The sequence below is a fragment of the Aquarana catesbeiana genome, linkage group LG02 (assembly GCF_042186555.1).
Source record: "Aquarana catesbeiana isolate 2022-GZ linkage group LG02, ASM4218655v1, whole genome shotgun sequence".
Taxonomy (NCBI): domain Eukaryota; kingdom Metazoa; phylum Chordata; class Amphibia; order Anura; family Ranidae; genus Aquarana; species Aquarana catesbeiana.
In genome coordinates, this window is record NC_133325.1 from 585,730,428 (window position 1) to 585,752,620 (window position 22,193).

At 43.5% G+C, this 22,193-nt stretch overlaps 1 protein-coding gene across 1 annotated transcript in view; it reads left to right on the forward strand.

Annotated features, from left to right (window-relative positions):
• Positions 1-22,193, forward strand: part of CTPS1 (CTP synthase 1) — a 60,243-nt gene that overhangs the window by 11,585 nt on the left and 26,465 nt on the right. The window contains exons 4-9 of the mRNA XM_073616216.1: positions 229-329; positions 2,636-2,752; positions 7,621-7,704; positions 7,834-7,914; positions 14,452-14,603; positions 14,889-15,021. Of these exons, the coding sequence (XP_073472317.1) occupies positions 229-329; positions 2,636-2,752; positions 7,621-7,704; positions 7,834-7,914; positions 14,452-14,603; positions 14,889-15,021 (668 nt within the window). The remainder of the gene's footprint in view (positions 1-228; positions 330-2,635; positions 2,753-7,620; positions 7,705-7,833; positions 7,915-14,451; positions 14,604-14,888; positions 15,022-22,193) is intronic.

The following is a 22,193-nucleotide window of genomic DNA, read 5'->3' on the forward strand; positions in this document are numbered from 1 at the left end:
CAGCAGCATTGTGACACTGGCATAATTTGAATATACTATGCATTAGACAGTGGGAAATCTGAAAGCTGTACATCTAGGGAGTGTTCTAAGATATTTACCTTTTTAGAATGCTGTCCAGGACTTTCACTTATGGTGACACCTATGAATTGCTAGAACAGCATTCTTTGTTGAATAAATTGTATATTAAAAATTGAACGATGGATGATAATCGGTTATTGTTGTTTCCAGTTGTCCCTCACATCACAGATGCCATCCAAGAATGGGTGATGCGGCAGGCTTTGATTCCTGTGGATGAAGATGGCATAGAACCCGAAGTCTGTGTCATTGAGGTATACATATCCTAGCTGTCATTTCTGTGTGGATCAGTTCTGGGGATTTTATTAGGCATTCTACTTTATCTCTCCATTACTCTTTTTAAACTTTATTCCCAGCTCCAGCCATAACTTTTTTGTTTTCTTTTGTAATAGAACTAGGAAGATTTATAACTTTTCATTCATTTTTTTCTTTAGATGCCCCCTTATTTATATTCCTGTTCCACCAGGATTATGATCAAATTAGAACTGGCTTTACCAAGGCAGGGAGGCACAGATTAAAGTAAAAGCCTAACCAAGTTTTTAACTTTCCTCCATTCCATTGAATTGTTGTGTTTTGCTGTCTTTGTTTCAATTGGAGCTATTTTCCTATCTTTTTGATCTTGGCCCTAGGAAAAGAAGTGAGGGTCGCTATCTCAACAGGGATGCAGATGACAATAAAAAATTTGACAAAGGTGCCGACCTCTTGATTCTCCAAAACTAAAAAGCAGTTTTGGCTAAAGTTCAGCTTCAGGGGATAATTCAAACTAGTGATTGTGACAAACGTGGTTATCAGGCCCCTGCCCTCCTCACTCCTAATGGAGGACCAGTCAGTCTCACACCACTTACGTAACAATACCACACTCGGCTGCACCCGGCACAAAGATTTCCCAGCTTGCGGGACCACAATCTAGGTGTCAGCAGCCTGAGAGAGATTGTCACTGGGCTAATTACGCAATTAAACCTTTAAGTACCACCATGACCTTTGATACGGGAGGGTCAGAACTCCCATCAATTTAGCAATACCAGTTATGATTTTAGAACAATTGTCTGTAAGTCACACTGCCACCACAGACAGGTTTGCTCAGTGGCCTTATTTCAGACAGTAGCGCTTTTCAAGAGACGGGTTAATTTATAGCTTGCATTAAGAGCCTTAGGGACAAGGTTAACACTTTTCAAAATAAAGGTTTAATAATGAAAAGGTCAAAATTGGTGCAAATGAAATATCTACAGAAAAATATGTTCAAAGAGATAAAGACAATATACAGCCACAAAGAAATAAGGTAGAATTGAGGGGGAAGAATACTTGCAATTAATGTCCGAGGGTTGATCAGAGTTTGATCAATGAGCTGGGTAATCTGTTCTTAAACTTGGCAGATGTTCCTGCTTTGATGGTAAAGGAAAACTGACCACTATCTTGGAATCTCCTTCTCTGAGATCAAGGGGGTTGGGACATCCATCTTCAGCCCTCTTCCTTTCGGGGCCGCGGACTCCGGCTTTGTGACTGGCTGGAGTCAAATGACTTCACTCTCGTGAATGCACGTGGGAGCCGCCGGTCACGGCACGATCCCTTTAGAAACGGCACAATCGTGTCCTTTTTAAAGTGCACATGTGCCAATGACGAGGGCGCAAGCGTATATTGTAAATATCTCCTAAACCGTGCAGGTTTAGAAGATATTTTCAGCACCTACAGGAAAGACTTAATATAGGCTTACCTGTAGGTACAAGTGGTTGTACAGGGTTTACAACCACTTTAAGCCTATGAATTCTTGGAAATAAGGGAGAAGGGGAGGGGGTTCAGATTTCCACTGAAATGTGTAACTGTTAGCCAAGACTGTAATGGCTGACGTAAGATTCCCGAACAACATGGCCGCTAGCTACAGCTTTTTGTGTGTCCAGTATGTGATATCATTACAGTGATGGGAGTAGGACATTATCTAGCACCATGTTTCATGGTGTGTCTGTTAAATTCTTGATCTTTAAAAGCAAAGGTAAAGTCTGGTGTACACTGCCAAAACCATGTAAAACCCAACCCTTTTTTTTTTTTTTTTTTTTTTTTTTTAGTTTAAGCATATGACTGATAAATGCTTTAAAGACAAGTATTTGAGCCCTTACCTTGTTTTTTGGTACAGGCTGCTCTAAAACTACTGTCACAGAAGCCAAGGAGCCAAGGCTATCTGGAAAATGTCTTGGCGTTTATTTCCTCTAATCTTTCTTCCTTGGACATCATCTGCAAATCCCAAGTGCCTTCAGACCAAGAACTGTAGTCACATTTGATGGATAATTTTAGCAATCTAGCTATATGATCTACCCAAGTTTGCTATCAATAACAGCCATTCTGCAGCTGTAGCTTCACTGCTTTGCATAGGGGAGATTTACTAAAACTGGTGCAACTGTGCATAGTAACCAATCGGCTTCTAATTTTAGCTTGTTAAATTAAAATAAGCTTTGCACCAGTTTTAGTAAATCTCCCCCTTAGTATTCTTATCACAGTTGGAGGAGAGTTGCGTGTATTTTCTTTGAAATTAATGTTTTCCTACTTGACTAATAAACTTTGTTTGCAGCTAGGGGGAACAGTGGGAGATATTGAGAGCATGCCATTTGTGGAAGCTTTCCGCCAGTTCCAGTTTAAAGCTAAAAGAGAGAATTTCTGCAATATCCATGTCAGTCTTGTACCTCAGGTAAGAATGTCTGGCTAATGAGGTATATATGTATTCCCTAGTCAGGATGTTAATTTCATAGCCTGTTACATAACCTTCCATCAGCACACATTTCTGCCTTTCTTTTCAGGTTATCCTTTTTTGATACGTTTTTCCTGTGTATAAAAGCGAAATGATCCGCTATTTGTGAAAGCATATCCTGTGTCACAAATGTGGTGGTCAATGTGAAGCATAACCAGTTGGCTTTTTTTTCTTTCTTATCTGACATATATTAAAGGGCCGTACACACGATAGGATTTTCTGACAACAATTGTTGGATGTGAGCTTGTTGTCAGAAAGTCTGATCGTGTGTATGCTCCATAGAACATTTGTTGTCGGAATTTCCACCAACAAATGTTTGAGAGCAGGTTCTCAAATTTTCCGACAACACTGCTTGTCGAAAATTCTGAGCGTGTGTACACAATTCCGACGCACAAAAGTCCATGCATGCTTGGAATCAAGCAGAAGAGCCGTACTGGCTATTGAACTTAATTTTTCTCTGCTCGTCGTACGTGTTGTACGTCACCGCGTTCTTGACGTTCGGAATTTCCGACAACATTTGTGTGACTGTGTGTATGCAAGACAAGTTTGAGCCAACATCCTTCGGGAACAAAATGCACGGTTTTGTTGTCAGAAAATCCTATCATGTGTACATAGCTTTAGATTGTACAGCTTGCAGGGCACTAACTATAGTACAACGTTGCATTTTTGCTTAAACCCAAAAACAAAATGGTAATATATTACAGTTTAGCAGTCTTTAGATGTGGCTGCATTTGCTGCCTTTTCTCAGGTTTTTTTCTTTCCTGGTGATTCTGCTAGTAATACAATTCAGTCCTACAATGACAGTGCTAACTTACCATACTGTGTCAGGATGACAGACATACGATAGGGCAACAGAACCCAAACCCTCTCCTGTTGCCAATATTGTAGATGGACGTGGTTCTGTAATCCTCAAAGCTAATGAAGAACATTGTCAGTGATAACAGCATAAGAAGTTATCCGCTCACAAGATTTCCATTAAGATCAACAGGATTTTTTTTTTTTTAACTTCTCAAACACACAAACCCTTTCAATGGTATATTTAAAGTGGTAATAAACCCAAAGATGAACATCTGATATATTGCAATTTTACCAGTTATTGGGTATAGTGGCTACATTAGTTTCCTTTTTAAAGTCTCTTTCACCTGTTAATCTTGCCAGTATTTTTTAAACTTTACCAGACTAAACTGTCCAGCCAAAGTGACAGTCAGTGTTTAAAACAAAACCTTTAACCTTTGGCAGGGTGCTCACAATGCCCAGCTTATATTTCTTTATGTAAAACCTTTATCCTAAAAGGAGGTAAGTTTGACTTTTATTTGTTTTTGTTTTTTTATTTTGTTTGTTTTTTTATGCATCAAAAACACATGGAAAGCAGGTGTTATGGTTTTCCTTGGCATAGTTCACACCAATGCTTGCAGTTCCAGTGCGTTCCAGTACCAGAAAAAAAAGTAGGACTTGTTGCATGTTTTCTGCAGTTGACTGTACTGGAATGCTGTTAAAAGCATCAAAAACACACATGTTCTTAAGGTTAAGAAAAAAAGGGGGGGGGATGCACTGGATTGCACCAAAAACGCTTATGCAGAAAAGTATCTGGAAGGCATCTGGGCTACATTTCTATGGTGTGAACTGAAATAAAAGTGGAAGTGTCCTTCGCGCTACTATTGAGTAAATACAGTAAGTGTCCACAGAGTTAAAAATGTGAGATCTCTCTAAAGATAGCAGCAAAATCTAAAAGTGTTCACACCACACCAATATAAAATAATAATAAATAAAAGTGATCTCGCGCAGTCAAATCTATTCACACATAATGAAGTGACTTAAACGTATATAAAGTGCATAGCAATAAATGACATCACAATAAAACCAATATGATAAGGGATAAATAAATGTAAAGGTGCTCTCTATCTGTGCAATATGAGTGAAAAATCGGTGATAACTAGGTAAAGGGCCCAATTCAAGCAGTAAACACTGCATAAAGTGACTTAGTGGATAATATAATGGGCTGGCCAAAGTTCATGAATGTCCTTATAGATGATCTCCTGTTAGCATCAGTCTCTCAGAACTCTCACCTTGATGTGTGTTAAAACAAGCATTGCTTATTGGCATCAGATTGTAGATCAGTGTACAGCGTCAAAGTGAAGCCCAGGTAGTCCTCGTACATTCAACGTGGCTTTGACAATTTCCTCTCTGCTCCCAATACAGCTCACTTGCCTGTCACAATGTATACCACCGAGGCACAAATGGCTCGGTGGTAAAAGAGGAAAGAAGAAAGCCTCCGATAGTGTAGTATGTTAGGTAAATAAAGGTGAATTTATTAAGGGCTTCAAGGTGTACTCTTACATGAATAAAAACAAGCAAATAGAGTGGCGTCTAGAGCGCCTCCTCACGTGACTTCCGGTTTACGTCTGTCCACGGCCACTCCCTTCGCGTTACGTCACGGCTTGTGACTTCATCTGGGGACCAATGGTGTGAACTGGCCCTAAGAATGAAATGTGTTACTGACCATATCACTAGGTGAAAAAAGGGCCAGTTCATACCATAGAAACGCAGTCCAGATGTTTTTCTGCATGCGTGTTTTTGAAGCCGTTCAGTGCATTTTTTTTCTCCCTTACCTTTTTTTTTCTCTTAATGTTAAATAAGGACAGGTGTTCCAGTGCCTTTTTGATGCGTTTTACAGCATTCCAGTACAGTCCAGTGCAGGAAAAATGCAGCATGTTCTACTTTTTTTTTTTTTTTTTTTTTTTTACTGGAACTGCAAGCACTGTTGTGAACTATGCTATTGAAAACTAGGGTTGCACCGATACTACTTTTTTAAGACTGAGTACAAGTACCGATACTTTTTTTCAAGTACTGGCCGATACCGATACTTTTTTTTTTTTAATGTCACGTGACAGTGGCACTAATATGCAGCACTGACGCGTGGACTGTATCAGTATTATTTTTATTTATTTTTTTTTACAATGTTTTTTTGTGGGGGGAGATGGACGGTGTCGGTGTTTTATTTTTTATTATTTTTACAACTTTAACATTTTTTAAATATATATTTATTACAATTCTTTATTTTTTATATTTTTTTAATCAGCCCTGTTGGGGGGCTTTGGTGAGATATCAGGGGTCTTAATAGACCCCTGACATCTCTTTTTCGAGACACAGTAAGGGACTGAGGATAGATTTCCTAGTCCCATTCACAGTAGCCTTAGCTGACAGGAGACAGCGGCTGCTCTCTATTCATAAACTATTCATAAACTGAAGCATCGTAAAGATAGTTTAGACCAAAGGAGTGGCGCACACGAAGGGGGGGGGGGGGACTGGGGGAGTGAAGCACACGGAGGGGGGGCCGGAGGAGTATATAGAGACAGTCAGGGGTGATCGGTGCGGCGGTGGGGAGAGTTAAAAGCACTGATTTCCCCCTGTATAGATTTCAATAAAGCATCTGGAAGCCGCAGAGGGGAGAGGAGGCGAAGCTGCTCCACCGATCATCTTCGGACTGTCCAGGTATTGGATAAAGCATCGGATTATTTGCCTGAGTACAAGTACACATACTCGGTATTGGCACCAATACTAGTGTCGGAACCCTATTGAAATCCATTTAACCTACTTTCATGTGTTTTTGATGCAGAAAAAAACTGCACTGGACTGCATGTGGTGTGAACTGGCCCTAAAACGGATAACAAATGCAACCACCACAGCTAAGGATTTTGTTGTTGGTTTTGGGTTTAATAGCACTATACTAGAATGTAATAGATTCAAATGGACCAGATAAGAGAAGTTCATTTTTAGGATTTAGGTATGCTTAAAAGAACTATCATATTTTTTTTTTTTACATTCCTCTGCCCCCTTAATTGGACTGAATACATTTAGTACTTTGTGCCATGGCACTAGATGCTTCCTGTGTCTAGTTGTGGAGCCTCACCTGCTCCCCTCCCCTGTGACTAATCTGACAACAGCTAGGAGAAGACAGATGCATCTTATGTTTTAGTTCAGAGCACATCCCCGAGACAAGAGGAATGCAGAGGGGAGAGGAGGGGTTTCTGTGTTTCTACGGGGCTTTTTTCAGAGAATAGCTGCATGGATCCCCTGTTCCCTGAGTAACCTCTTGTCTCCTCCCCCTACCCACCTGTAAGTACTGTCCCTTGATTCCACCCCCTATCCACCTTCTAGTACCGCAGCTTTTTGAGAAAAAAGAGCCATGTATCATTTTGTATCTAGTATTAAGTTGTAGAACTAAGTAATTTGTATGGATTTTAAGAACGATAAAAGCAGTAAAATCCCCTGCAGCCAGCAACAGTAGCACTCCCCAGCAACAATAGACCCTCCAGCAGCATAAGACCTCGTCCCCCACCAATAGAATACCCCCCCCCCCCCCCCCCCCCAAGCAGCTTCAATGGACCCCCCAGCACACCTTTGCACTATATACATTTTTTACAGGTGCTGGAACTGCGTTTCTCTGCATTCCTGCTGGGGGGGGGAGGAGCCCTGTTATTTCTACAGCTTACTAGTGCTTTGAGCCGAGACAGGTAGCCATTATGATGGATCTCTGTTTTTTTTTTTTTTTTTTTTCCTAGATATTGTCAGATTTATAGTGAGGGGGGCAGGTTAGACTTCTTAACTAGACTTTAAGCACCTAGCTACATGGGACAAAGTACTACATGTATTCTGTCTCTTTGCACGCAGAACAATGTAAATAACTTTATAATGACAATTCTTTAATGACTTTCATTGTTGATAAATTAAGCTGTCTTTTAACTACTGCGTAGGACACCAGCTAGCAATCATACATTCTAAGTGAATAATTCCTATTGTGTTTGCAGCCCAGTGCTACGGGAGAACAGAAAACAAAGCCCACTCAGAACAGTGTCAGGGAGCTTCGAGGATTGGGTCTCTCTCCAGATCTAGTATGTGGTGACATTTTTGCCTTTTTTTTTTTTTTTTTTTTTTTTTTTTTTTTTGCTTGTTGTTCCCTGCACTTATTAAGGAATTAAATTGTAACTTGCTTTTTGCTTTATTACTAATCTTTCCTGCAGGTTGTATGTAGGTGTACTACACCTTTGGATACCTCTGTAAAGGAAAAGATATCCATGTTCTGCCACGTGGAACCACAGCAGGTTAGTTTTTCTAATGTCTGTATACCTGATTCTATTACCAATACAAAGATTAAAAAGTATGCCATCTTTATAAATGCCTTAATAGAGTCCAAGCATAATTCCACAACGTTTCTCCATTAGTGAACTTTCAAGATAGAAACACATGCTACTCACACATGATTAGCTTTTTATCCATAGAGTATATCAGCCTAACTCCTTTCAGACATGGAAGGTGACAGGCTCTCCATTGTTCACTGATAAAAGCCTCTTTATGCAATGTAGTGCATGTCTTCTCTTGGAGAAGTGGTGTAATGCTGCCAGGTATATAGGCTACACCATATGAAACTGCTGGAACTCAGTATGTGCTAGTATCAAACTATAAGATCTAGTCAAATGAACTTTACTGTGGGGTATCTTATCATAGTAAATTACGTTAAAGCCCAGTCAGAAAGGAATACTGTTCCAAAGAAACTTAGTGATATTAAAGTCTTCTATGCATCCTCCAAATGCATAGTAGTCTGCATTTGGAGGATTGGCCTGCTGCACCCAACCTTTTTTTGTTTTTAGAGCTTCTATTGCTCAAAGACCTTCCCCTTGCATGCTGGGTATTTCTCTTTGTGGACTTGAAGCACCCTGATAGGTCTCGGACCCTATCTGAGCGTACGTTAGAACTTTTCTCCGTGGAAGGAAATTCATTCTATGGTGGTCTGTTCCTATTGTGGATCCACTTCAGCAGGCGTACCACTGCACAGGTAGGTTTGCTTACCTTTTGAGTATTCTATAAACGGATACCTAGAATTCAAGTACCTGTTTGAACTGGCTGGTTATGCCCTCCGTCCTACGCTGGCAGTGACTTTATCATGCCAACCTGTATCAGATTGGGTTAGGTTGCTCAAAAGGGATCCTCTCCACCATCAGCGTACCACAAGTTTAAACATATACAACAAATGTCTGGAGCCTTATGCTTCAATTATGATGGCTTGTTACAAGATCCAAGCTTAGTTTCCACATAGGTCTGATGTCTGTACAGTTTTGCAACGCACTCTGATTGTGCTGCTGGAAAGTGGCTGACACTCCTAAGGAGCATTTGACTCGCTTGACCTTCAAAGGAATGTTTCTTTTACAGTCCTGTGCTGGAACAGTAATTAGTAATGCCACGGGAGGTCAGAGCATGCCACGGGAGGTCAAGGTAGGAGGTCTAGGGAAAGGTTGGCAAAGCCAATCTACTTTTGCAGAAGATGACCTCAGAGCTTAATTCCCACTCAGCCCGCAGAGTTTGAACTCAGAGGTCATCTAACGTTTCTACCAATTTTTCTAAATAAAGGTGTGCCCCCACTTCTACAGGTGGGGACTGATTGTGCATCCTGGTGGGTCCTTGGAGAGTTTGTCTGTCCAACACTCAGGTGCAAAGAGCCCCTCGTTTTTGCCCACAAGCTATCCCCTTGGCTCAGATGCCCCTGTTGTTTTTTCCTTATTGTCTCTGTGCTTCTGCGCAGAAATGTGGACCTTCTCAGTTTCTCTGGGTTCCCCCCACACCTAGACCTCTTGATTCAATCCCTTCCTCAGGACGAGCCCCTACCTTTTGGATCATAAGTCTCTTGTGGAACATTTTTGGTACCCAAAGGGGCTTTCTGACCTGCAGGATCGACCTTGTCCAGCTCTGGCTGCCCTCTTTCTGGGTACATTTCTGGATTGTGGTGTTGCTCAGCCAATCCAGTCACTTTTTGGAGCATCCGCTCTTTTGTGCAATCAAGTGGCCTTTCCTTAACCGCTTCAGCCCCGGAAGATTTTACCCCCTTCCTGACCAGAACACTTTCTGCGATTTGGCATTGCGTTGCTTTAACTGACAATTGCTCGGTTGTGCGACGTTGAACCCAAACAAAATTGACGTCCTTCTTTCCCAGAAATAGAGCTTTCTTTTGTTGGTATTTGATCACCTCTGCTGTTTTTATTTTTTGCGCTATAAACAAAAACGACAATTTAGAAAAAAACGCATTATTTTTTGCTGTAATAATCACCCAAAAATATATAAAAAGAACACTTTTTTTCCTCAGTTTAGGCCGATATGTATTCTTCTACATATTTTTGGTAAAAACAAATCGCAGTAAGTGTATATTGATCGGTTTGCGCAAAAATTATAATGTCTACAAAATAGAGGCTAGATTTATAGCATTTTTACTATTTTACTAGTAATGGCGTCGATCTGCGTCTTTTTTTTTTTTTTTTTTTTTTATCATGACTGACATTATGGTGGACACGTCGGACAATTTTGACACATTTTTGGGACCATTGGCATTAATACAGCGATTAGTGTGATTAAAAATGCATTGATTACTGTAAAAATGTCACTGGCAGTGAAAGGATTAAGTGTGTCCTAGTTTGTGTTCTAACTGAAGGGGGATGGGGACTGTGCAGGGAAGATAAAAGATCGTCTGTTCTCCCCTCAGAGAACCGGAAACTGTGTGTTTTATACACACAGATCCTGGTTCTCCGTGTCTCAGTGGCGATCGCGGGAGTCCGGCGGTAAACGAGACCGCCAGGCACTCGCATCGACTTGCGGGACGCCTCTGGCGGCACGTGTGTGCCCCCTACTGGCCACAGGGTGAAGCGACGTTGCATAACGTTGTTTCGCCCAGCCGTGCCATTCTGCCGCAGTACAACTGCAGCGGCTGGTCGGCATGTGGTTAATGTGGGATACTCAAACAGCCTCCTGTGAAGTTGGTTTTATGGTTCCTAGAAATTTACATGTTGTGAAGGGCCTAACACCCGCATGATCAGGCTCCACTGGTTGCAATGTTGGCAACTACAGTGAAGGAAAAAAGTATTTGATCCCCTGCTGATTTTGTACGTTTGCCCACTGACAAAGAAATGATCAGTCTAATTTTAGGTAGGTTTATTTTAACAGTGAGAGACAGAACAACAAAACAATCCAGAAAAACGCATTTCAAAAAAGTTATAACTTTAATTTGCATTTTAATGAGTAAAATAAGTATTTGATCCCCTATCAATCAGCAAGATTTCTGGCTCCCAGGTGTCTTCTATACAAGTAACGAGCTGGGATTAGGAGCACCCTCTTAAAGGGGAGTGCTCCTAATCTCAGCTTTTTACCTGTATAAGGACACCTGTCCACAGAATCAGTTGATCAGATTCCAATCTCCATCATGGCCAAGACTAAGGATGGGCTCAGGCGTGTTTGCAGCTCCACATGCCCAAGCCCGCCAGGAAGCTTACATTGCGCAACGCTAAATCACAGGCAGTGAGACATTTCCTGATCCGCGGCTGCACAGTACAGCTCTTCCTGGCGGGCTCGGGCATGTGGAGCTGCAAACGTGCCTGAGCCCATCCTTAGCCAAGACCAAAAAAGCTGTCCAAGGATAGTAGACCTACACAAGGCTGAAATGGGCTACAAGACCATCGTTAAGCAGCTTGGTGAGAGGGTGACAACAGTTGGTGCGATTATTCGCTAATGGAAGAAACACAAAATAACTGTCAATCTCCCTTGGTCTGGAGCTCCATGCAAGATTTCACCTTGTGGAGTTTCAATGATCATGAGAACGGTGAGGAATCAACCCAGAACTACACAGGTGAATTTTGTTAATGATCTCAAGGCAGCTGGGACTATGGTCACCAAGAAAACAATTGGTAACACACTACGCTGTAAAGGACTGAAATCCTGCACTGCCCGCAAGGTCCCCTTGCTCAAGAAAGTACATGTACAGGCTTGTCTGAAGTTTGCTATTGAACATCTGAACGATTCAGAGGAGAACTGGGTGAAAGTGTTGTGGTCAGATAAAACCAAAATCAAGCTCTTTGGCATCAACTCGCCGTGTTTGAAAGGGGGAGGAATGCTGCCTATGACCCCAAGAACACCATCCCCACCGTCAAACATGGAGGTGGAAACATTATGCTTTGGGGTGTGTTTCTGCTAAGGGGACAGGACAACTTCAGCACATCAAAGGGACGATGGACGGAGCCATGTCACATCAAAACACACGGCCAAGGCAACAAAGGAGTGGATCAAGTAGAAGCACATTAAGGTCCTGGAGTGGCCTAGCCAGTCGCCAGACCTTAATCCCATAGAAAATATATAGCAGAAGCTGAGGGTTCGAGTTGCCAAACATCAGCCTCTAAACCTTAATAACTTGGAGAGGATTTGCAAAGAGGAGTGGGACAAAATCCCTCTTGATGTATGCAAACCTGGTGGCCAACTACAAGAAATGTCTGACCTCTGTGATTGCCAACAAGGGTTTTGCCACCAAGTACTAAATCATGTTTTGCAAAAGGGGTCAAATACCTATTTCACAAATCAATTCATAACTTTTTTGAAATGCGTTTTTCTGGATATTTTTGTTATGTCTCTCACTGTTAAAATAAACCTACAATTAAAATTATAGACTGATCTTTTCTTTGTCAGTGGGCAAACATACAAAATCAGCAGGGGATCAAATACTTTTTTCCCTCACTGTACTTGTTACCAGTGGGTGAGACGGTTCAGCTTAATACCTTGCTAAAAAGGACTTCTTCCTTTAGCGTACCCCAGAACCCTTGTTATCAGGCACTCCCCATTGCGTAATGCATTTGGGATAACTACCCTCAAGGTGCCCCCCGGTCCCTGATTTAGGTTCTGAGCAGGCCAACAGGTCTCTCTCTGTAGACCAGGTAGCTCCTGGCATGGTTTGGTGTACTTTCTTCTCTGTGTCTGGGATGCCTCCATTTCCAGGGGTTCCCACTGGTTCCATGAAACAAATGGTTTCCTTCACATTAGCCGCTTGAGCTACTTTGGACTCCATTCAACACCATGTGGAGATGTAGCTTGGTCCCTATTAGTTGCACATTGTCACCCATATGGTCAAAGCCTTGGAAACTGGCTCTCCTTAATCATTAAGCCTTGCACTGAGAAATGAGGTTAAAGCACCTAGGTGCACTTTAGATCCAACCTGTCGAGTGAATATCATTGCTGGAGAGCCCTGGGCCACACATGCATGTCCTACTGAAAGTATCCTCTGCTGAGAATAAAGTATGGCCAGAGGATTTCAAGAGACCTGTTCAGATGGGAGCAAATCCTCCTCCTGTGGTAGAACTGCAATATCTTAAGTAAGGTCCCTAAGATGGCTTCCCCCCTCTGAATGATCTTTGCGATTCTGCAGAGATACTATCTCTTGCCTCTTAGGTCATGGCTTGTGGTCAGAGCTGGGCAGACTCCACAGAATTTTTCTCTCAGGCCCATGACACTTATAGATGTTGGGATGGATGTTGCAGATTGATTCTTGGATCCTTCTGGTGATTCCCATCAAACTCGTTTGTGGTCTTTTGGATGGCATGACAGTTCCTGAATTACTGTATCCCTAAATGGATGAGAAGTACAAAAATGATTTTTGTACTTACAATAAAATCCTTTTTATTTTTCCCATCTATTGAGGGACACTGGAAACAGTCAGGTCATAGTGCCATCTACAGGAATATTGGACGCTGGCAAATGGCGAAAGTGTAAGTCAGCCCCTGTATAACTCCCCCTTTACCCAGGACACCTCAATTTTTGTAGTAAAGCGGTACCAAGAGCAGAAACGTAAAGGGGGAGAGCCCTGTTTTCCTTTAGTGAACTCCAGATAATTCCTATTTTTCTTGTTAACCACTTCAATACAGGGCACTTATACACCTTCCTGCCCAGACCAATTTTCAGCTTTCAGTGCTGTCGCATTTTGACAATTGCGCTGTCATGCTACACTGTACCCAAACTAAATTTTTATCATTTTGTTCCCAAAAATAGAGCTTTCTTTTGGTATTTGATCCACTCTGGGATAATCAATCAGCACAGACCCTCCCCCTGTCAGAAGAGCAGCCGATCATCTCTCCTCTACTCGCATCTGACAGACGTGAGTGAGGAAAAGCCGATCAACGGCTCTTCCTGTTTACATTGTGATCAGCCGTGATTGGACACGGCTGATCGCGTGGTAAAGAGTCTCTGTCGGACTGGCACACTGCGACAACGATCGCCACGATGCGCGCCCCGGGCGCGCAGTGGCTTGATATCCTGGCGACGTCCGGTCAGGATATCGCAACCACTTTGCTGACGTCATATTGCTATATGGCGGGCGGCAAGTGGTTAAAGTAATTGTAAACCCTCACAACCCATTCAGTTTAGCATAGAAATAAGAAATAAAAAGGGTAGAATTAACAGCACCCTGATATTTTCCAGTGAAAGGCTGTGCAGGAGGGGTGTGTCAGAACAAGTCTGATCATTGGAGGAGAGCAGACTGAGTTCCTGGCACAGCTAGAGAACTGACCACACAGTGATTTCTTCTGATTAGTGTGGTCAGTTCTTATTTGGAAAGCAGAGGGACTAGCAGGAGCACCAGGTATTTCACTCAAAGGAAACAATACAAAGAGAACATAATACTTTTTCAAACAAGTACATGGTACAGCAGGCACATATCAGGAATATGAAATGTTGGGTTTACAAACGCTTTAAACATTTATGTATTTAAAATATTTCATATCTGAAGTCTCTGCTCTATGATGGTGTAAAATAATTCAGAATATCACTCATTTTTTGTCCAGGTGATCTGTGTACATGACGTGTCATCTATATACAAAGTCCCTCTCTTACTAGAGGAGCAGGGGGTGGTTGACTATTTTCGCCAACGTTTGGATCTTCCAATCGGTCGTCAGCCCCGCAGAATGTTAATGAAGTGGAAAGAGATGTCAGACAGGTGAAAAAAACACCAGCTTGTATTATCACTGTTCAAGAGTATTTACTCTATAAACCATTCTGCTGCACGTTTGAAACTAAGCATAGCTTAGGGCAGACTTTAGAAATTAATATAATCATGAAAGACCGTACCTGCAAATTGAGGGTTGAGTGCAACCACAGTGTGACTGTCCAGATAGCTGGTCTTGTCAGTAAAAGGAAGAGTTCTAGAGAAGGTGTACTTGACAACCTTGTAAACCTACCAATGCCTGAGCTGACCTTTCATTATTATTTCTTTTTTATCTAGATATGACCGCTTACTGGAATCTTGTAGCATTGCTCTTGTGGGAAAGTATATCAAATTTTCAGATTCCTATGCATCAGTTATCAAAGCATTAGAGCATTCTGCACTGGCTATAAACCACCGCTTAGAGATCAAGGTAAATGGTCTTCTGTTGGTAGTAAATGTATAGTTTATTATCTTGTTTACATAATTTTGTTTACTTTTTTTATATATATTTTTTTTCTATGTAAATATTGCATGTTTTGTAGAAACCAAATTTAACCACTTCAGCCCCGGACCATTTGGCTGGCCAAAGACCAGAGCACTTTTTTGTGATTCGGCTATGTGTCGCTTTAACTGACAATTGCGCAGTCGTGCGACTTGGCTCCCAAACAAAATTTACGTTCTTTTTTTTCCCCACAAATAGAGCTTTCTTTTGGTGGTATTTTATTACCTCTGCGGATTTTATTTTTTGTGCTACAAACAAAAAAAAGCGACAATTTTGAAAAAAAGCCATATTTTTTACTATAATAAATATTCCCCAGAAATATATATAAAAAAACATTTTTTTTTCCTCAGTTTAGGCCGATATGTATTCTTCTACATATTTTTGGTAAAAAAAAAAAAATCGCAGTAAGTGTATATTCATTGGTTTGCGCAAAAGTTATAGCGTCTTCAAAATAAGGGCGGACACGTCGGACAATTTTTTTTTTTTTTTTTGAAAATTGACAATTTTTATTAAGTTTTTCATAATAGAACACATATAGAAAATTAAAGTACAAGGTGATACATAATAAGGTGCCATAGTCATGTCCATAGAAGAGCCCAGCTCCAATAACATTCGTAACATGGAGTTAGAGTTATTGTACATATCTTGTCTGAATGTTAGATAAAAGGGAGAAAAATTATAACAGGTGGACTGACTCTAGATTTATACCACTGATTGTATACCTTGTACATCTTAACAGAAGAAGGAAAAGAAAAAAAAAAAAAAAAATAAGAATTAATAGAGAAAAGTGTAGGAATAGAAATTAATGAGAAGAATTGAGAAGAAGGGGGGTTAGTGGAAAGTCCAGGGTGGGATAAGTAGAGTTGGGTAGGGAAAGTAGGAAAAGAGGATGATGGCAGTGGGATCGTACCCCACCCCAGGAGCCCAGTACCCCCCCACCAGAGGGAAAGACCAAGCCTCCCGAGGCCGTCACATGGCAGATTAAGTTATGGGGTTTTCAAAGAGGACCCATAGTTCCCATACTTGGTTATGTTTTTCAAGTTTGTCGTTTAAGGAGGCCGTGAGATATTCCATCCTTTTGACCTCCCTGATCCTAAAGTGCAGTTCCGACATCGAAGGTGGTTCCCTCTGTTTCCATTTTAATGCCACCAGACAACGTGCGGCTGTTAATATATGTGATAGAAGTTTTTTGGATCTTTTAGAGAGGGAGATTGGTGGGAGACCTAGTACGAAAACCTTCGGGTCGAAAGGCATCCCCGGACCAAGGATGGCCTCCAGGAGGGAGTGCACCAACTCCCAATATGGTACAATCAGGGGGCATGTCCAGTAAATGTGGTAAAGCGTTCCCCTATCCTTATGGCACCGCCAGCAGCGAGGGTCAGTCAATGGATACATGGAGTGGAGCAAGTCAGGGGTCCTATACCAATGGAACAAAATCTTGTATTGGTTCTCTTTATATAGCGTACACATAGAGCTTTTGGTGGCTTGAGACCAAATGAGTTGCCATATGTGGACACGTCGGACAATTTTGACACATTTTTGGGACCATTGTCATTTTTACAGCGATCAGTGCTATAAAATTGCATTGATTACTGTAAAAATGTCACTGGCAGTGAAGGGGTTAACCACTAGGGGGCAGTGAAGGCGTTAAGTGTGTCCTGTTGTGTGTTCTAACTGAAGGGGGGATGTGACTGTGCAGGGGAGATAACAAATCGCTGTTCATACTCTGTATGAACAGACAATCTGTCTGTTCTCCCCTGAGAGAACCGGAAACTGTTTACACACACAGATCCCGGTTCTAGGTGTGGCCCGAGCGATCGCGGGAGCCAGGCGGTGATCGTAACCGCCGAGCACTCGCATTGGCTCCATGGACGAGCATGGGGCGTGAGCCCCTAGTGGCTGTCTATCTTACCGACGTAACATGACGGCGGTTCGCACAGCCGAGCCATGTTGCCGCAGTACAACTGCGGCGGCTGGTTGGCATGCGGTTAAACAACTCAAAGTGGAGCTCCAGTCAAAAGTCTAAATATACTTTATCATTTTATTATAATTTTAGCTGCCAAAAGATTTGTTCTGTAATGGCAGTGTTAGTGGTTATATCCTGTTTAGCCAGGGAAATCCATCTTTCCTACTCCTAGTTCTACTACTTCTAGAGTATCTCCCTGCTCATTGGACAACAGTAGTGTCATGATGCTGATTTATGGTTTTCATCCATAAGTGCTTTAGACTTTTTCCCTAAAGTTTATCTGTACACCTCCTGCTATTGATTAACATTTCAGAGGGAAGATGAACTGTTTTTCAATTGGTAGCTTTCCTCTACTTTTTAAGGTGAGCGTGCTTATTTGGACTGCATTTTATTAGAACAGCTTCCTGGGATGCTAACAAATCAGGTTTTCTTTCTCGAACATCACGGGACACAGAGCCACAGTAATTACTGATGGGTTATATAGGGTATCACTGGTGATTGTACACTGGCACACCCTATTAGGAAGTTCAACCCCCTATATAATCCCTCCCCCTTGCAGAGATACCTCAGTTTTTACGCCAGTGTCTTAGGTGATGGACGTGTAAAGATGTCCTGTGCTGAGCTCCAAAGGGAATATCCTAAGATCCTATACTGGGGCAAGCCAGGCAAACCGGATCCATTCAAAGTGTCTTTTCATGGCCGAATTGAATGGTACCCGGGCCTCGTGTCCGAAGAAACGAGGTTTTACCCGTAATGCTTCTCTTTTTAGAGAGCTGGACCCCGCAGATCAGAAAATGGCTTTAAACTTCCTAATTTCTGACGAGGTGCTTTTACGGTCCCAGAACTGTTGGATCCCCCTACTGATGGGGGCCCCAGTCTCTGACGTTTTTTTCAAACGGAGCCCACCGTGAGAGGTGAAGATTGGGTCTGTGTAAACAGCACCCTGCGGCTGGATAAGGTAAGAGGAGATTCCACAGAATTTTTGAGTTCTAGTGGCTTTTCTCCTTTAAGGTAAATGCATGCTATGCCTATTGTGACCACCGGGGGCTGCCAAGAGCACAAACCTACACATGCTGACTGACTGTCTCAGGTGTTCAGTGCTGATTATGTCCCAGCATCTCAAAGCAGGCTGCAAGCAGGTAAGGTGGAAAGGGGGATTTCTCATGTTTGAATGTTCCCCCCAGGCTAGAGAGGGGCCACAGGGGTCTAGAAAGTGGTTATACCACCCGGGCTCTGCGGCCTAATGGCCACCATCTCTGAAGATAGCCGTTCAGGCAGATCTTGTTACCAGTCTCCCTCCTTCCCCCCCCCCCATCCCCAGCCTTTTCTCCAGAAGCATGACAGGAGAGTCGGCAGTGCGGGAAGCGCTCGTTTTTTTCAAAACTCGAGGGGGGGGGCGGTAGAGGAGGGGGCGGGATGTCAGCACAGAGTGTTTAGACTCCCACTCAGGCCAGCTGCAGGCTATTAAAGGCACTCTGTACAGGTGCACTCAGCCTTCTGAGAGACACAGAGCTGACGGTCGCATGTAAGGTGGGACACAGGCATTCTCCTAGGCAGCATTTACTGAAGTAACACCAGACTGAGCATTGGGTAGCAAGGCTTTTAGCCAGACTACATCGCTCAGCGGGCAGTGTTCATTTGTATACCTCACACCTTGTTGCTTTGCACTATGGGTAGAAGAGGTTCAAGCACCCCAGGAACCAGAGACACTAGGGGATCTCGTTCAGGTTCTGAGGGCCCCCTGTCGGCAGCATCCTCCCCCCCTAAAGATGGGCCAGGGACGGCTAGCCAGGGAGAGCCATCGGGGTCAGGGGCTACACCTGCTTCTGGCACTTCAGCCCCTGTATATATTACACAAGAGGTTTTTTCCTCAACCATTAATGGTCTAGAGGAAAGATTAATGGCCGTGATTACGTCTTCACTCAGTGGAAGAAAACGCACTAGGCTTTCCTCTGTTCCCCAAGACCCTCAGACAGAGGAGCTCTGGGATAAAGGAGATGAATCCCTTTCAGAGGATCGAGACGGGATGGATGATTCCTCTTCGGAGGATTCAGGTGGAGAGGGACCCTCTGCGACTTCCCAAGAGGAGAAAGTCTTAGTGCAGATCCTCACTGGATTGGTCCGCTCCACATTTAAGTTGCCCATACCTGAAACTGCTAAAGAATCCTCTTCTGCTTTGGGGTCACTGAAACCTTTCCAAGCAGCACATGTTTTTCCTGTTCATACTTAACTTGAAAAGCTTATTTATTCTGAGTGGGATCACCCAGACAAACGTTTTTTTCCGCCGAGAAAGTTTTCAACACTTTATCCGATGGAAGAAAAGTTTATTAAAATGTGGGGAATACCGGCTATTGATGCCGCCATTTCCTCCGTAAATAATAGCTTGACTTGTCCTGTAGACAATGCTCAGATGCTCAGGGATCCTGTAGATAAAAGGATGGAATCCCTATTGAAGGATGTTTTCTCCTTAGCAGGATCAGTGGCCCAACCTGCAGTAGCAGCGATTGGAGTCTGTCAATACTTAAGAGACCATGTTAAGCAGGTCATCAAAGTATTACCTGAACAGCAGGCCCAGGGGTTTGCTAACCTTCCAGCGGCCTTATGCTTTGTGGTTGACGCCATTAGAGATTCTATCGTGCAAACCTCCCCTCTTTCACTGGGGTTGGTGCATATACGTAGAATCCTATGGTTGAAAAATTGGTCAGCCGAAGCACCATGTAAGAAGCTACTGGCTGGGTTTCCATTTCGTGGTGCAAGGTTGTTTGGAGAGGACTTGGATAACTATATCAAGAGAATCTCTTGTGGGAAAAGCACTCTCTTACCTGTCAAGAAGAAGAGTAAGCGTCCCTCTTTCAAACGGACTCTTTCCCCAGCACCGGGGGCTTCAGCCTCCAGGCAGTCTCGACGGCCGCCTCCATCGGGGTCCAGAGACAAGAGTCAACCCCAGGGACAAAAGAAGTCCTGGGGAAAGAAGCCTACTAGGCAAAACACTAAGACCTCTGCATGAGGGGGCGCCCCCGCTCACTCGAGTGGGGGGAAGACTGCGACAGTTCTCAGAGCTCTGGCACAAGGACTTCCAGGACAGATGGGTAGTCTCCACGGTAACCTTAGGGTACAAGCTGGAGTTTCAGGAATTCCCTTCTCCTCGGTTCCTCAGATCAAATGTTCCCAGAGACCCAGAGAAGAAGCAGTCACTCCTTCTAGCGTTAGAGCGACTTTTGGGGATGTCAGGCCCATTTTGGACTTAAGGGATCTGAACCGATTCCTAAGGATTCAATCCTTCCGCATGGAATCAATTCGAACAGTAGTTCCCACCCTGCAGGGAGGAGAATTTCTGGCATCAATAGACATCAGAGATGCATATCTGCATGTGCCCATTTTTCCTGCTCATCAGAAGTTTCTGCGCTTCGAGGTAGGAGAGCGCCATTTCCAGTTTGTGGCTCTGCCTTTTGGGATAGCCACTGCACCTCGAGTGTTCACAAAGATCTTGGCTCCTCCTCTGGCCAGATTAAGGGCTCAGGGTATAGCTGTCATAGCATACCTAGACGACCTGCTCTTGATAGACCGGTCGGTAGCCTCTTTGAATGGAAACTTGAGGACCACGGTCAGGTATCTAGAACACCTGGGTTGGATCCTCAACTTAGAAAAGTCTTTCCTAAAACCAGTAAGAAGACTGGAGTATTTAGGTCTGATTATAGATACAAGCCAGGAGAAAATATTTCTACCCCAGGCAAAGATCACTGCTTTGAGAGAGCTGATTCTGACAGTAAGGACCAAGAAGGGTCCCTCAGTCCGCCTTTGTATGAGGCTACTAGGGAAGATGGTGTCTTCATTCGAAGCAGTTCCCTATGCTCAGTTTCACTCAAGAATGCTGCAACACAGTATTCTGTCGACCTGGAACAAGAAGGTTCAGGCATTAGACTTTCCGATGCACCTGTCGCATGCGGTGCGTCAGAGCCTCAATTGGTGGCTCATACCCGAAAACCTGCAGAAGGGGAAATCCTTTCTACCGGTTACCTGGACGGTGGTAACAACAGATGCCAGTCTGTCAGGTTGGGGAGCAGTTCTGGAACAGGCTGCGGTCCAAGGGGTATGGTCCAAGACAGAGAGGACCTTACCCATCAACATTCTGGAGATCCGGGCGATACATCTAGCTCTAAAAGCCTGGACTATCAGGCTACAGGGTTGTCCGGTCAGGATCCAGTCCGACAATGCCACAGCAGTGGCTTATGTCAATCATCAGTGAGGCACCCGGAGCCGAGCTGCTCAAAAAGAGGTGAACCAGATCTTAGTCTGGGCAGAGATGCATGTGCCATGCATATCGGCAGTTTTCATCCCGGGAATAGAGAATTGGCAGGCGGACTATCTAAGTCGCCAGCAGTTACTTCCAGGGGAATGGTCTCTGCATCCCGACGTCTTTTGGGCCATATGCCAAAGATGGGGGGTTCCAGATGTAGATCTCTTTGCATCCCGATTCAACAAAAAGATAGACAGATTTGTGGCAAGGACAAAAGATCCTCTTGCATGCGGGACGGATGCGTTGGTGATTCCGTGGCATCGGTTCTCACTGATTTACGCATTCCCGCCTATTCTGCTACTACCACGACTCCTTCGCAGGATCAGGCAGGAAAGGAAGTCGGTACTTCTGGTGGCCCCCGCTTGGCCCAGAAGGACTTGGTATGCAGAAATAGTAAGGATGACGGTGGGTTCCCCGTGGACCCTACCGGTACGCCCAGACCTGTTATCTCAGGGTCCAGTGTTCCATCCTGCCTTACAAACGCTAAATTTGACAGTTTGGCTATTGAGACCCACGTTCTGAAGAGTCGTGGGCTCTCAGGTCCTGTCATATCTACCTTTATTAATGCAAGGAAGCCAGCTTCCAGGATGATTTATCATAGAGTCTGGAAGGCTTATATAACCTGGTGTGAATCCAGAGGTTGGCATCCCAGGAAATATGTCATAGATAGAATCCTTGATTTTCTACAGATGGGATTAGAGATGAAGCTGGCCTTGAGTACCATCAAGGGCCAGGTTTCTGCTTTATCAGTATTATTTCAGCGGCCACTTGCTTCGCATTCTTTGGTCCGAAACTTTATGCAGGGGGTGATGCGTCTTAATCCTCCGGTTAAAGCGC